At 55.0% G+C, this 13651-nt stretch overlaps 2 protein-coding genes and 1 long non-coding RNA gene across 4 annotated transcripts in view; 2 read left to right on the top strand and 1 right to left on the bottom strand.

Annotated features, from left to right (window-relative positions):
• EEIG1 (estrogen-induced osteoclastogenesis regulator 1) overlaps positions 1-7094 on the top strand; it is a 36467-nt gene extending 29373 nt beyond the window's left edge. Inside the window, exons 7-11 of one of the 2 annotated variants that reach the window (XM_061433622.1) lie at positions 1554-1658; positions 1746-1944; positions 2379-2500; positions 2634-2703; positions 4301-7094. In XM_061433622.1, coding sequence (XP_061289606.1) covers positions 1554-1658; positions 1746-1944; positions 2379-2500; positions 2634-2703; positions 4301-4346 — 542 coding nt within the window. In that variant the 3' untranslated portion in view covers positions 4347-7094. The remainder of the gene's footprint in view (positions 1-1553; positions 1659-1745; positions 1945-2378; positions 2501-2633; positions 2704-4300) is intronic. The other variant, XM_061433623.1, reaches the window with a different exon arrangement.
• LOC133257576 (uncharacterized) lies at positions 6985-10170 on the bottom strand. Its single transcript, XR_009739606.1, has 2 exons — positions 10100-10170; positions 6985-8904 (listed from the first exon to the last, which is right to left on the bottom strand). It is a non-coding gene; the product is annotated as an uncharacterized LOC133257576 (long non-coding RNA).
• A 337-nt stretch (positions 10171-10507) lies between these two features.
• Positions 10508-13632, top strand: DPM2 (dolichyl-phosphate mannosyltransferase subunit 2, regulatory). Its single transcript, XM_061433624.1, has 4 exons — positions 10508-10601; positions 10889-10978; positions 11764-11866; positions 13011-13632. Exons 1-4 carry the CDS (start codon positions 10599-10601, stop codon positions 13067-13069), a joined length of 255 nt encoding a protein of 84 aa, XP_061289608.1. The 5' UTR covers positions 10508-10598; the 3' UTR covers positions 13070-13632.
• The last annotated feature ends 19 nt before the right edge of the window (positions 13633-13651 follow it).

The following is a 13651-nucleotide window of genomic DNA, read 5'->3' as shown; positions in this document are numbered from 1 at the left end:
CTTAGCATCATCCTCTGCAAAGGGGGATCAGCAGTAGTAACCACATCCGGGTTGCTCTGGGGATGAACTGAGAAAACGTGTGTGCCTTTCCTGGCACCTGGGTCGTCCTCTCTATTTCCCAGCACGTTTCCATTAAATTATCATTATTACTAATGTTATGAAAAATGCAAATGAGCCTGAATCCCTAGAGGAGTGGGTGTGGCAATTAAGAGGGAAAGGAGCCCAGTGCTGTAAGGGATGAAGTAGGCCCTCTCCCGACAAAGCTTGAGCCTTGGCTCCTACACCCGGTCCCTGGGGGTGAGCTCAGAGCTGGGAGGTGGACAACCACCAAGCCGATCAGTAAGCAGGGTGGTACATGGTGGCCCTAACCTGTGCCACAAGAGCAGTGAGGGCACGGGGCCTCAGACCCTGTTTTCTGGGTGATTCTGCCCCCAGGGCTAGGAGCCGAGAGGGACCCTCTGACCCTGAGGGCCAGCTTTCCTGCCCTCCCCTTTTTTCCTGCACACCAGCCAGGTGGGACCCAGAGCAGAAATCTGGGCTTCTCCCCTGCCTCAGCTGGAGGGCTGCATGCAGGAATGGGGGCTCCCCAGCTCCACTGCTCTCTCCAGCTTCAGGGTGGGGGTCCTCAGAGGAGCGATCTGGGGACCAGGGCACCCCAGCACATGTGGTGCCTTTTGTGTAAGAAGAGAGATGCTTCTCCCGCATAGGGTGGGAATTTGAGGTCTACAAGCCTCTCTCTTCCTGCAGCCCCTCAGAGGCAGAGAACCTGTCGGGACTTGAAAAGTCTTGTGGCTTTGGGTGGGGACACAGGCAGGCCTAGGGTCCAGGCTGTGACCTGGGTGTGCTCATATCAGAAGAGGATGGAAGAGTCATTGCTTCCCACGTGGACCAGAAGGACTGGTCGGTGGCTGGGTGTTCTCTGAGCCCTAGGCAGACCCTGCTTGGTTCCCTGTATTTCCTGCTGCCAGTGCCTAAAAGTGTGTTCCCCACCCTTATTTACTACACTCCAGTTACACAGACTCCAGCTCACTGAAGCCTCAGGGCCTTTGCCGATGCTGGTCCCTGGGTCTAGAAGGCCTTTTTTCTGATGCCTTACCTAGCCTGCTCCCTGCCAAACATTCTGAAGGTCACTCATTAAGGCCACCTCCTCAGAGAAGCCTTCCCTGATTTCAGATTGGATTTCAGACCCAACCTCCCCTCATACGCTCCCTGCTGTGGGTCATTTGCCAGTTATGCTTAATCGTGGGTCCTTTTTGTCCTGTGTTCTTCCTTCCCACCACTGGGTGTCTGTGACACCCTGTCTCCTGTCCCCTGGCAACCCAGTAGAGCGCCCCCCAGATATTTGTGGAATGAAGGAATGACCCTGGGCTCGAGTGCTGACCTGTAGCTCAGGACAGGTTGCTGCTCCCTTGAACCATCTCTTAAGAGTTTTTCCATCTCTTAAGTGGAAATACATAGTGTGCCCCCCCACCCCACCCCCACCCCGCCACATTCAGTGAGAGGACTAGTGAGAAGCGAGCATACTGGTCACCCCTGCCTCCCCCGGCTTCCAGGGGTGCCGGAGGAGCCAGACCAGAGCCTGTCCAGCCCGGAGGAGGTGTTCCACTCTGGCCACTCCCGCAACTCCAGCTACGCCAGCCAGCAGTCCAAGATCTCGGGTGAGTGCCCGCCCACCCTCCCAGTGCCCTTGGCCTCCCAGCCTCCCCAGCCCCACCTCCATCATGACCTGTACCCCCACCGCCCAGCAGGCTACAGCACAGAGCAATCGCGCTCCTCCAGCCTCTCAGACCTGACACACCGCCGGAACACGTCCACCAGCAGCAGCGCCTCGGGCGGCCTCAGCATGGCCGTGGAGGGGCCTGAAGGCAGCGAACGTGAGCACCGGCCCCCCGAGAAGCCGCCGCGGCCGCCCCGGCCTCCACATCTGTCAGACCGCTCGTTCCGGTAGGTCTCACCGTAAGTGCTGCTAGAGAGCAGAGCCCTCCGGTGGCTCCGGGAACCTCTGCTCCTCCACCTGTAACACAGGGACAACTGGGTCCTGGCGTCGTTGGGCGCGTGGCCGTCGGACCAGCTGATGCTCCACACTGGCCTGGCGCGCATGCTCAGTGGGTGGATGCTGCGGGTGGTCTAGCATACCCTGGGGCCTGCCTGCTTCCCTGCTCTGTGGCCTCTCAGAGGCTGGCACTTAACCTCCCAGGGCCTCCGCGGCCTCCTCTCTAAAACCAGGTTGCAGCAGCATCCGCACCGTAGGGTTGATGTGACGGTTCAATGAACACAGTCTGGACCAGCTTCCACGTGCACTCGGAGGGTCCTGAGTGCGGTGGACGGGGACTGGGTCCTATGGTCGTGTGACTGTCCTGACTCCCGCCCCACCCCAGGAGGAAGAAGGACTCAGTGGAGAGCCACCCGACCTGGGTGGATGACACGCGCATTGATGCTGATGACATCGTAGAGAAGATCATGCAGAGCCAGGACTTCACGGAAGGGAGCAATACCGAGGGTGAGCTGCCAGCACAGGCGGGATGTGGGGGTTGGTGCCCGGGGTGAGCAGCCAGCAGTGACGGGCACAGTGCCTGGGGGCTCCCTGGCTTCGCTGCCCCATTCAGCTTCTATCTTCCCCTGTGTCCCCACAGACAGCAACCTCCGGCTGTTCGTGAGCCGCGATGGCACCACCACCCTGAGTGGTATCCAGCTGGCCAACAGGTAGGCGGGGGAAGGTTCTGGGCCCCCATGGTGAGAGCATATGGCTTCTGCAGCCCACTGACCTAGCTTTGAATGCCAGCTCTTGTCCGTGTGACTTCGGGCCAGTCATGTCTGTCTGAGCCTCGGTTTCTCCGTCTGTCAAATGATGTGGATCACACCACCTCACCCGGAAACCTGGGACGAACACCCCAGGGTTGGTTTGGGAGGGTTCCGAGGAACGTTGGAAAATGCTTGGCACAGGGCTTGCCACACAGCAGGGGCTTCATACATCTTTATTTTGGATTCCACTTTTCTTTCCCTTCCTCCTGGGCCTAGGAGCTCCTAAAAAATGATGATGATGACTCATGTATCTATTAAATGAATAGTTACTGCGCACCAGCTACGTTTCATGGTTCTGAGCTAGGTGCCGGGGATACGGCAGTGAGCAACATAGATTTCTGCTTCATAATAGGCAAGCAGATGTGAGGATCAAACTTATGGCTTGAACTCTGCCAGTATATAGAGTATTCTCTAAATCATTCATTTACAGCATGCTGGTCTGTGTGTGTCAGGCTCAGTGAATGAATGAATGGAGGAGCTTACCACCTGCAGGGCTGTGCTGAAGCCTTTACTCCTGGTTCTTGTGGGCCAGATGGGAAAGTGGCCATTTAACATCTAGGCCAGAGGAGTCGGAGGCTTGGCTGGGCCACACTGGGGCCTCAGACCTGCCCTCTGGTGTTGCTCTGCTGACCCCTGCTGGCTGAGGTTCAAAATCGCAACTGCTATCTTTGCGTGGCCAAGGCAATGGCACCCCACTCCAGTACTCTTGCCTGGAAAATCCCATGGATGGAGGACCCTGGTGGGCTACAGTCCATGGGGTCACTCAGAGTCGGACACAACAGTGACTTCACTTTCACTTTTCACTTTCATGCATTGGAGAAGGAAATGGCAACCCACTCCAGTGTTCTTGCCTTGAGAATCCCAGGGACGGGGAGCCTGGTGGGCTGCCGTCTATGGGGTCGCACAGAGTTGGACAGGACTGAAGCGACTTAGCAGCAGCAGTAGCAGGCTGTCCTTAGTGGGGTGGGCAAAAAGAAAACAGAGGGCACTTCTTAGGGCTTTGTGACATCCCTCTCCAGCCCCCTCTGAGGATGAGGAAACTGAGATTGAGCAAGGTCATTGCAGAGCTGTATACTGCGCCCCAAATGACTACAGCCCTGCCAGTGGGCCTGGCCTTGGTGGGGAGAAGAGCTGATCAAGCTTCCCGACCTCCGGCTGCACTTTCGGCAAGCCCCGTAATCTCTCTGAACTTCAGTTTCTTTATCTGTCAAGTGGGGCTTGCTGCAGATCCTCTCTGCCTGAATTGCTGTGAGGATGGGCACAGCACACCCCAGCATGTGAGCTGCTGGTACCCAGGGGGCCTTGGGCATGGTCTGTGCAAGCTCTGTGATCCCACAGGCTCAGGTATGTAACATCTGTGTTACCCTGGGCAGGTGACTCCTCTGAGACTCAATTTCTCTCTGCAAAATGGGGCCAGTTAACAGTGCTTGTGAAGTACCTCCCAGGGCTGGCCCAGAGGACCATCAGGGAGGACAAGCTGACCTGTTTCTCCCCACAGGGTCTCCTCTGGGGTCTACGAGCCAGTCGTGATTGAAAGCCATTGAGGAGCAGGTGCCCCGGCTGGAGAAGGGCCCTGCCTTCACGGGCATCCAGACCCACGTCATTCCACAAGGGACCTTCCCCTTCGGATCACCATCTGCGCTGCCTCTCATCTGTGCCTCCTCCATGCACTCCAGCCCCAAAGCATCATTCCATTGACCTCCCATCTATGCTGGGACGCTCATGGCCCACGAGGGCCCCGGGCACCACTGTGAATATTCTCCCCTGAACCACTAGAGGGCAGGACACATGGGCCCGTGAAGCAGGTGGGCAGAGACCCATGGCGGGCACTGCCCCTCTGAGACCCACCTGGGCCCTCGGCGAGGACATTCAGCAGTTCCTGCACATGCAGGGAGGCTGGTGGCCGAGGGGCCTGTTGTCCTGTGTCCCGTTCACTCCAGGAGCGCTGGCTCAGCCCTGGCAGGGCCTCGCTCCATTGCCGCCTTGTCCTTGGGGGGCAGTTCACCCCCCGGAATCCTGCCACCATGGCCCTCTGACTGCTTAGTGCTTCAGCTGTCCCTCCCCTGCGTCCCGGGGGACCTGCTGGCGGCCTCCTCCCGGAAACCAAGACCTCAAACCCCACCCGCGCTCCAGATTGAGACCCCCCTTCCCCGCAGCGAATGTTCTCCTGCTGCCCTGGCAGCCTGCACTTTGCACATGCTTGTTTCCAGCACAGCACCCTGGCCCTTGCCTGCCCGTCCACTGAGCCCTTCCCAAGGATCCCTGGGCCCTGCCTGCCGTGCAGTCAGCAGCCCAGCCCTCACAGCCCGGCTGGAACGTGGCACTGCCCCTGCCCCTCCCTGCCCTTTCCAGTTGGCTCCAGTTCAGGCCTGAGCCCCCTGCTGAGAAAGGTCTGAGCCTGAGCTGCGGTTCCCCTCTGCCCGGGGCTGGGTCCTGGGCAGCTGGCTTCCGTTAATGAAGCCAGGAAGGGTGCCTCCCAAGGCCCTGGAGGTCAGCAGCCCGGCTGGGCTGGGTTTGCCAAGCCAAGCGCCCTTTCTCTCCCCTCAGGCTCAGCTGGCCCAGGCCAGGGCCGATGCTGGAAAGGCAGATGGGCTGTAGCAGGACTGGCCCGGAGCTGGCTTCCTGGCCAGAAAAGCCTCAGCCAACCTCTGAAAACATGCCCTCTCTGGGCAAAGGAGAGGGCGGCGGGGGGCCGTCCATTAAGGGGGTTTTCCCGTGGGGAGCAGTCTGGCCCTGCCCCCGCCCCCACCCCTCGCTACACCCTCTGCTCTCAGCACTTTCCCCTGGCCTTGTCCTCGTTACTTGCTTGAAGGTGGGTTCTGGCTGCCCACCGGTCTCTGGACAGACTCCCCGACACTCTAATTTCCACTCATTTTGTATAAACCCAGCAGGCTGGTGTTTACGTAGCCCCATACCTTTTTCCTTTTCTTTGCTGGTTGTTTTTTTTTCTTTTCTTTTTTCTTTCCTTCCTCCCTTTCATTTTCTTTTTTTAGAGTTCACAGTTTGGTATTTTCTCCTCCCCCAGGCGAGGGGAGGTGCTTCTGTTCTCCCCCTACCCGCCGGCTGGGTCCCAGCAGGGCTGGGGATCTGGGGTGGGGGTGGGGGGTGCCCTCCCCAGGCTGGGAGGGGTCCTTGCCTTCTGCCCCACTGGCAAGAATTGGACTTGGTCTTGGAACCTCCTGGCATTGGGACCAGAGCATTTCTAGGGTTTCTGTTGTTGTTTTTAATGCCCTAACCCTTTTAGAAAATGAATGTGAGAAGGTGCCTACCGAGGCAGGATGGAGCATTTGCTCTGGCTGGGGAAGGCTCTGGTCAGCTCTGCAGGTCCCTTCCTGCCCCACAGACACCTGGCACTTTAAAAGGGAGCTGGCTGCACTGTCTGCAGTTGAAGTGACCCCTAGAAGATGGGGGAACGCTGTCCTTCCCTTCTGTATCTGCATGACCTCAGCCCAGTGAGGCGATGTATTCAGGGTGTTTTTAGGTCTGAGTCAACATTCTGGGGGCTTCAGGCATAAGATAGCTGGTTTTGGTGCCGTTGGGGAGAATTCCCCATACCAGGAACCCCAGCCCCACCCTAGGCGAGGTCTGAATTTGACAGTCATCCCAGAAGGAGACAGAGCCTGCCGCACCTTCCCATGCCAGGCCCTGGGCCAGGGTAACTGGATTAACAGAATTCGGCCACAACCAAATCAATGCTGGCTGGAGCTGGAGGCCTGGAGCCCCGGACCCCCAGCCTCATTCCCACGTGGAAGCCCTTTCTTCAACCCTCTGGTCCCCTCAAGCTCAGTGAATTCCCATTAGGTGCCCACATCTCTGGACTAAAAATCCTATATTTAGAAACAGACAGAATATATTAGAGATATTTTTGGAAAGGAATTGGTCTATGCAATGGCAGTTTGGAATCTTCTTGAAAGACAGTTTAATGTTTTTACTAGGAGGTTTAAAGAAAAGTCTACAATATTTTTAGATCGTTTTTTTTTTGTTTGTTTGTTTTCTGGTCACCCCACAAACCAACCGCATGGCATGATCCGCCAAGATGGAGAATGCCATGGTCTCCTCTCTTTCGGGAGGTGAGCAGGGAGATGGGGGGAGGGGAGGTCTTTTTTTTTTTTTTTAACACCCCTCCTTTCGAACAGAATGTTACCACCACCACCCCCTGATTCAGTGGGCTGTGTTTGTATCTCCGTCCCAGCTTCTATTGTAGAAAATAACATTGTAAGGGGAAATCAGCCTAGTGTCAGTGTCTTGGTTGGGGGGGTTGGGGATTAAATGTTGCAGATTTTGTTATGGCATGTTGGTTCTTGCTTGTTTTACTGAGTTGAATCCCAGGTCACAGATGGCATCAGAAGGGAGCGAGATGACACTCTGGGGGTGGGAGAGACATCGGTGGCCAGGGTTCTTGGTTGTCCTGGCTGCAGTCATTACAATTATTATCACTGTTACTACTACACATTCATTGGGAGGAAACGTAGGCCTAGAAAGGGCAGTTTCTTGCCAACCTCACACTTAAAAGGTGGCAGCTCTGACCTCAGAGCCCAAGTTCTAACCTCCTCAGAGTTGGGTGGCCTCTAACAAGCACGCCTGAGGATCGATGACTGTGCCTCAGCTTTCGCAGCTGCAAGTGGGATTGTGGATCAAATTAGGAGGTGGGTATACAGCCCTCCCTAGGGAGCCTGACCCCCGCTGAGAGACGTTAAAAGAGTTTTCCCAGCCTCCCCAAAGCCACAGGCCAGCACTGTCTCCAGGCTTGGACCACCTCACTCCCTGCCCTTGACTCAAGTTCCTGAAGAGTTGACATGGCCACCAAGCTCTTGGGAAAGGCAAGTCACCCTGGGCCCGTCATGAGCTCAGAAATGGCAGGAATCCTCAGGGCTCTGGACAAGCTGGAAGGGACTAGACTACCAGGCCTTGTCTCGGCCCCAGCACTGCATTATCCTTGCCCATTTTCAGCGCTAATGCCTGCTCACACCCCAGAAAATCCTGGAGGCTGATTCTCAGCCCCTTCCTCGGTTTTTTGCACACCTGAGGAGGGATGAGTTGGCTCCTGGCTGAGCCCCAATTCTGAGACAGGGAAGGAATAGGGCTGTAAGGTCCAAAAAAGTTTGCTCCTTTGGAACACAGTAATGCTCAGTGGGCTTTCCTGGTGGCTCAGACGGTAAGAATCTGTTCAATCCCTAGGTCAGGAAGATCCTCTGGAGAAGCGAGTGGATTCTTGCCTGGAGAATTCCATTGACAGAGGACCCTGGTGGGCTACAGTCCAGTTCAGTTTAGTTCAGTCGCTCAGTTGTACTCTGTGACCCCATGGACTGCAGCACGCCAGACACCTCCCTGTCCATTGCCAACTCCTGGAGTTTACTCAAACTCATGTCCACTGAGTCGGTGATGCCATCCAACCGTCTCATCCTCTGTCGTCCCCTTCTGCCTCAATCATTCCCAGCATCAGGGTCTTTTCTAATGAGTCAGTTCTTCGCATCAGGTGGCCAAAGTATTGGAGTTTCAGCTTCAGCATCAGTCCTTTCACTGAATATTCAGGACTGAATTCCTTTAGAATGGACTGGTTGGATCTCCTTGCAATCCAAGGGACTCCCAAGAGTCTTCTCCAACACCACACTTCAAAAGCATCAATTCTTGGGTGTCAGCTTTCTTTATAGTCCAACTCTCACATCCATACATGACCACTGGAAAAACCATAGCCTTGACTAGACGGACCTTTGTTGGCAAAGTAATGTCTCTGCTTTTGAATATGCTCTCTAGGTTGGTCATAACTTTCCTTCCAAGGAGTAAGCGTCTTTTAATTTCATGGCTGTAGTCACCATCTGCAGTGATTTTGGAGCCCCAAAAAAGTCTGTCATTGTTTCCACTGTTTCCCCATCTATTTGCCACGAAGTGATGGGACCAGATGCCGTGATCTTAGTTTTCTGAATGTTGAGTTTTAAGCCAACTTTTTCACTCTCCTCTCTCACTTTCATCAAGAGGCTCTTTAGTTCTTTGCTTTCTGCCATAAGGGTGGTGTTATCTGCATATCTGAGGTTATTGATTTTCTCCCAGCAATCTTGATTCCAGCTTGTGCTTCCTCCAGCCCAGCGTTTCTCATGATGTACTCTGCATAGAAGTTAAATAAGCAGGGTGACAATATACCTACTCCTTTCACTATCTGGAACCAGTCTATGAGGTTGCAGAGAATCAGACATGACTAAGGACAACTTTCACTTTTTTTTTCCATGCTAAGTGAAAAATCAGTATATAAAATAAATGATGGGGGGAAAATGTTCCTCTCAGCTTTGCGATGGGCTCAGACAACCCAAGCAGACAGATGCTGCCAGCAGGAGCAAGCCATGACTGGTTCAGACCCCATCTTTGCATGGCCCTGCCCCCCTCCCCAGGAGAAGGCAATGGCACCCCACTCCAGTACTCTTGCCTGGAAAATCCCATGGATGGAGGAGCCTGGTGGGCTGCCGTCCATGGGGTCCTGAACAGTCAGATACGACTGAGTGACTTCACTTTCACTTTTCACTTTCATGCATTGGAGAAGGAAATGGCAACCCACTCCAGTGTTCTTGCCTGGAGAATCCCAGGGACGGGGGAGCCTGGTGGGCTGTCGTCTATGGGGTTGCACAGAGTCAGACACGACTGAAGTGACTTAGCAGCAGCAGACCCCTCCCCTCCAAGTGAAGACAGCGCAGGGAGAGCCTGGCATTGCCAGATGCTATTCTCTGTAGCACTGCAGAAGTCACCAAAATCTTAAAACTGGTTGACTGATTCAAAGCTCCCAGTTGTGCCAAGCCTCATTCTGGGCACTGGGGATACAGACCCTATCCTCAGGGGGCTCACAGTCAAGTGGGCCAGGTCAACAAGTAAATCAGATAATTAAAACGCAGTGATGGGGCTTCCCTGGTGGCTCACTGGTAAAGAATCCACCTGCCAGTGCAAGAGACATGGTTGGATCCCTGATCCAGGAGGCCCCCACATGCTGCGGAGCAGCTAAGCCCTGTGCACCACAAGTAGAGTCTGTGCTCATAGAACCTGCGAGTCGCAGCTACTGAAGCCCGCATGCCCCAGAGCCCGTGCTCTGCAACGAAGAAGCCACGGCAATAAAAGGCTCTGTACAGCAACTAGAGAAAAGCCCTCGCAGTAACGAAGACCCAGCGCAGCCAAAAGTAAATAAAATTTAAAAAACAGAAACGCAGTGACAAGCGTCTTCCTGGTGATGCACTTGGGGCTGTGAAGCACAGAGGAAGGGACTCCGGCTCCTCCTTCTCCTCCCACCCTAGGCCGGTCCTTGAACTTTTTACCTTACCCTCAACAGACACGTTCGGGCCTCGGGACCAGGAAGTAGCGCCCTCGGGTGCTGGAGTCAGCTATACACCACTGACTCAGACTGTGATCTGAAAAGTTCTCGCCCCTCTCTTGAGCCTCCTTTTCCCCACCTGAAACACGGGACTTCTGACCACTCACCCCTATTCTGTTCTGGCTTTAGGACTCTGGGATATTGAGAGATGGGCTTTTTTTTTTTCTCGGGCGAGTTCGACAGGACCGAGCCCACAAGGGCCAAGCCAGTCTAGGTTCCTCAATTCGATCTCACTGCCCAGAGATTCGGGAACGCGTCACAGAATGTCCTCGAGAAACTACATTTCCCGACATGCAAAGAGGAGGCGGTGCCCGCCCGTCTCCGGCGACGCGGTCCCGGGCCAGCCTGAGGACTACGACTCCCGGCGTGCCCCGCGGCCCAAGGCCGGAAGGGCCCGGATCCGGAACCAGATGGGGCTTGCGTCTCCAGTACCTGAAGCGCCAGGGAAATGGTGAGCGTGAGGCCGAATGTCGGCAAAGGGGGCGTCTGGAGGGTGGGGTCCTGCGTCTGCTCAGGAGCTGGGGCTTGAGCACTCGGAGCCGGTATCGTTCTCCTGCCGTCTCATCGTACGAGTGATAGACTTTGGCCCGGTACTCTCTCTCCCGACCTAGAAAAGATACCTAGTCAGCCACGTCACATATGTCAGCTGAGTAAATGGACGTGATCGGGCCGCAACGACTACCCCCTCCTTCCTAAATGGAGGATCTTTTCCTCAGTTGAATCCTCCCTTTTCTGCAGGCCACGGGAACAGACCAAGTGGTGGGACTCGGCCTCGTCGCCCTTAGCCTGATCATCTTCACTTATTACACCGCCTGGGTAATTCTCTTGGTATGTGTGCTTCCCCGCCCTCTCTTACCTCCCATCCCTGGATCTCGAAGCCAACTCCTCACATCATTTTAGCAGGCACTGTGCTAGGTGCTGTCACTGCATATCTCATGAAAGCTCCAGGACAGCACTATGAGGAAGATGGTAACAGGTGTCCCTATTTTATAGACGAGGAAGCAGAAGCTCAAGGGGAAGGCTCAGGGTGGAATCCTTAACCACTCCACTGCAAAGTCCTGTCCTTGATTTGCTTTGCTTTTGATGGGAGTTCTAGTCTTGGTTGTCCTGCGGGTGCTTGGGCATGACAATCCCAGTGGATTTTGTGAGAGTGTTTAGCATTTTTTTTTTCCCCGTGGGAAATTTTTTTGGTTACTGCTTTAAAAGTGAAGTGTGTGTTTGGAGGGCAAAATCTTGCAGAAGTCAGTATCCTTTGGAGACAAATGTTAGTAAAGAAAACCTTGGAGTCCTGGTTGGGAATCACTCGAGGATTCCTCATGTCCGCTTTGTCCCTGCTAAGCTGTGAGGGCCTTAGGGCAAGTCCTTTGTCTTCTGTTCCCTGCCAGGTCCCTAGCCCCAACTTTGGGCGAGCACCAGTCAAGTGCCCAGTACACAACCATTAGATAACTGAAGGAAGGGAACAAACCAAGGCACCCAGAGTGCTATCATCTTAGAGAAAAGCAAATGCAGTGCTTTGATGGGGTCAACCCCTGAGATGGAGGAGGTGGGCTGTTTGGACTTGGGGAGCTGAGCAGAGCGAGGAACACTCACTAGAGCTCTGCCTTTGATGCCAGCCATTCATCGACAGTCAGCATGTCATCCACAAGTATTTCCTGCCCCGAGCCTATGCCATTGCTATCCCACTGGCCGCCGGCCTCCTGCTGCTCCTGTTTGTGGGTAAGTTCCCTCAACCCTGGACAGGGTGTCTTGGGGACCCCATGACCCCCTCCCAACCCCAAACATGCTGCTACACTTCATCACTCACTGTACATCTGCTTGAGGCTCCTTACCCCCAGCTCACGTCCTGGGGTTTCCCTGTTCATTCTTCAGGGCTGTAAGTCAGTCTTCCCAATGCCTCAGGCTCACTGGAATCTAATGGGATGTCTCCCTCTTTCTTGCTCCCTCCACCACCACCACCACCGCTCTGCTCACACCTCCATCACCTCTCACCCCCTTGTCACCGTGGTTCATGATCCCTGCATCTCTGTCTCCCAGGGTAAGCGTGTGGGCCTTATAGAGGCAGGGACTGTGGCTTTGTCATTTTTATGCCCTCACCCCAAGCACAAGCTGTGGCACTGAGTTGGTGCTCAAGAAAGTGGTTTGGATAAATCAACAATTAGGTGTCTGGAGGATGGGGTGGGTGGATGATGGATGCTGAGTGGGTGGGTGGTTAGGTAGATGGACAGGTGGTCGGGTAAGTAGGTAGATAGTTGGGTGGATCTTATTCCCTGTAGAATCAGAAACACTAAACTCAAAAAATTGCCTTTGATAGTCACTCAGCTGATGTTTCGGAGAAGGCAGTGGCACCGCATTCCAGTACTCTTACCTGGAAAATCCCACGGATGGAGGAGCCTGGTGGGCTGCAGTCCATGGGGTCACTAAGAGTTGGACATGACTGAAGTGACTTAGCAGCAGCAGCAGCAGCTGATGTTTGTTGAATGAATGCAGGCAGAAGTGTAGCTTGATGAGCGATTAGGGAAATGGCCTCCAGGGCGTGGCCTGGAGGGCGGCTGGGTAGCTGCTTGGCCCCCTGTGTGGGTCACTGCCATGCTTGGGTCCTGCTCTGGCCTCCCTGGGCTCCCCTTGTGACTCAGCTGGTAAAGAATCCGCCTGCAGTGTGGGAGACCTGGGTTCAATCCCTGGGTTGGGAAGATCCCCTGGAGAAGCACTCCAGTATTCTGGCCTGGAGAATTCCATGGACTGTGTAGCCCATGGGGTCACAAAGAGTCAGACACAACTGAGCGACTTTCACTTCACTTTCTGACCTCCCAGCAGTCCTGAGCCAGGATCTTAGCTGCCTTTTTTGGTCTGTGTATTCCAGGTATATTCATCACCTACGTGATGCTGAAGAACCAGAACGATACCAAAAAGACTCAGTGAAGGCCCAGCAGGAATGAGGCTGCTGGCCCCGTCTCTGCTTCTTCTCCAGGGCAGACCCAACAAGGGTGCCCACAGGACCCATTCAGGCACTGAGGCCCCGTCAAGCCTGATTGCCCTGCAGACACCCCTGTGGGATGGAAGCTGTTGAGGACTCACCCCTGGCTGACCAGGGCCCCTGCTCCTCCTCCAGAAGCCAGGGAGGAGAAGTACCTGGAAGTCTCCATCTCACCCCCATTCTGGCTCAGGGCCTGCAAGGTGCTGGTCCCTCTCCACATACACACACACCTCACCTTGACTCCCTCTCATTTTTCCCGCTGGGTTCTACACTTGCCTCAGTTTCCTTCTTGTCACATGATGGTGTTGGACTTGGCAGGTTCTGGGACATCACGTGACCTCTCCCCACATGTCCTGCTCCTCCACAAAGGCAACCTTCCCAGGTCTGACATAGCCCCAGACCCCACAAGGATTTCTGGACCTGGAGAGCCTAGAGGGAGGCCCAGCCCCCAGCCTCAGGGCTGGCCTGATGGGAGAGCTGAACAATAAACGTCGTTGTCTTCGTCTCAGTGCTGTCCCTGACCCGAG

The sequence above is a fragment of the Bos javanicus genome, chromosome 11, assembly GCF_032452875.1.
Source record: "Bos javanicus breed banteng chromosome 11, ARS-OSU_banteng_1.0, whole genome shotgun sequence".
Lineage (NCBI taxonomy): Eukaryota > Metazoa > Chordata > Mammalia > Artiodactyla > Bovidae > Bos > Bos javanicus.
The sequence above is the reverse complement of the archived record's forward strand: the minus strand, read 5'-3'. Positions and strand labels throughout refer to the sequence as shown.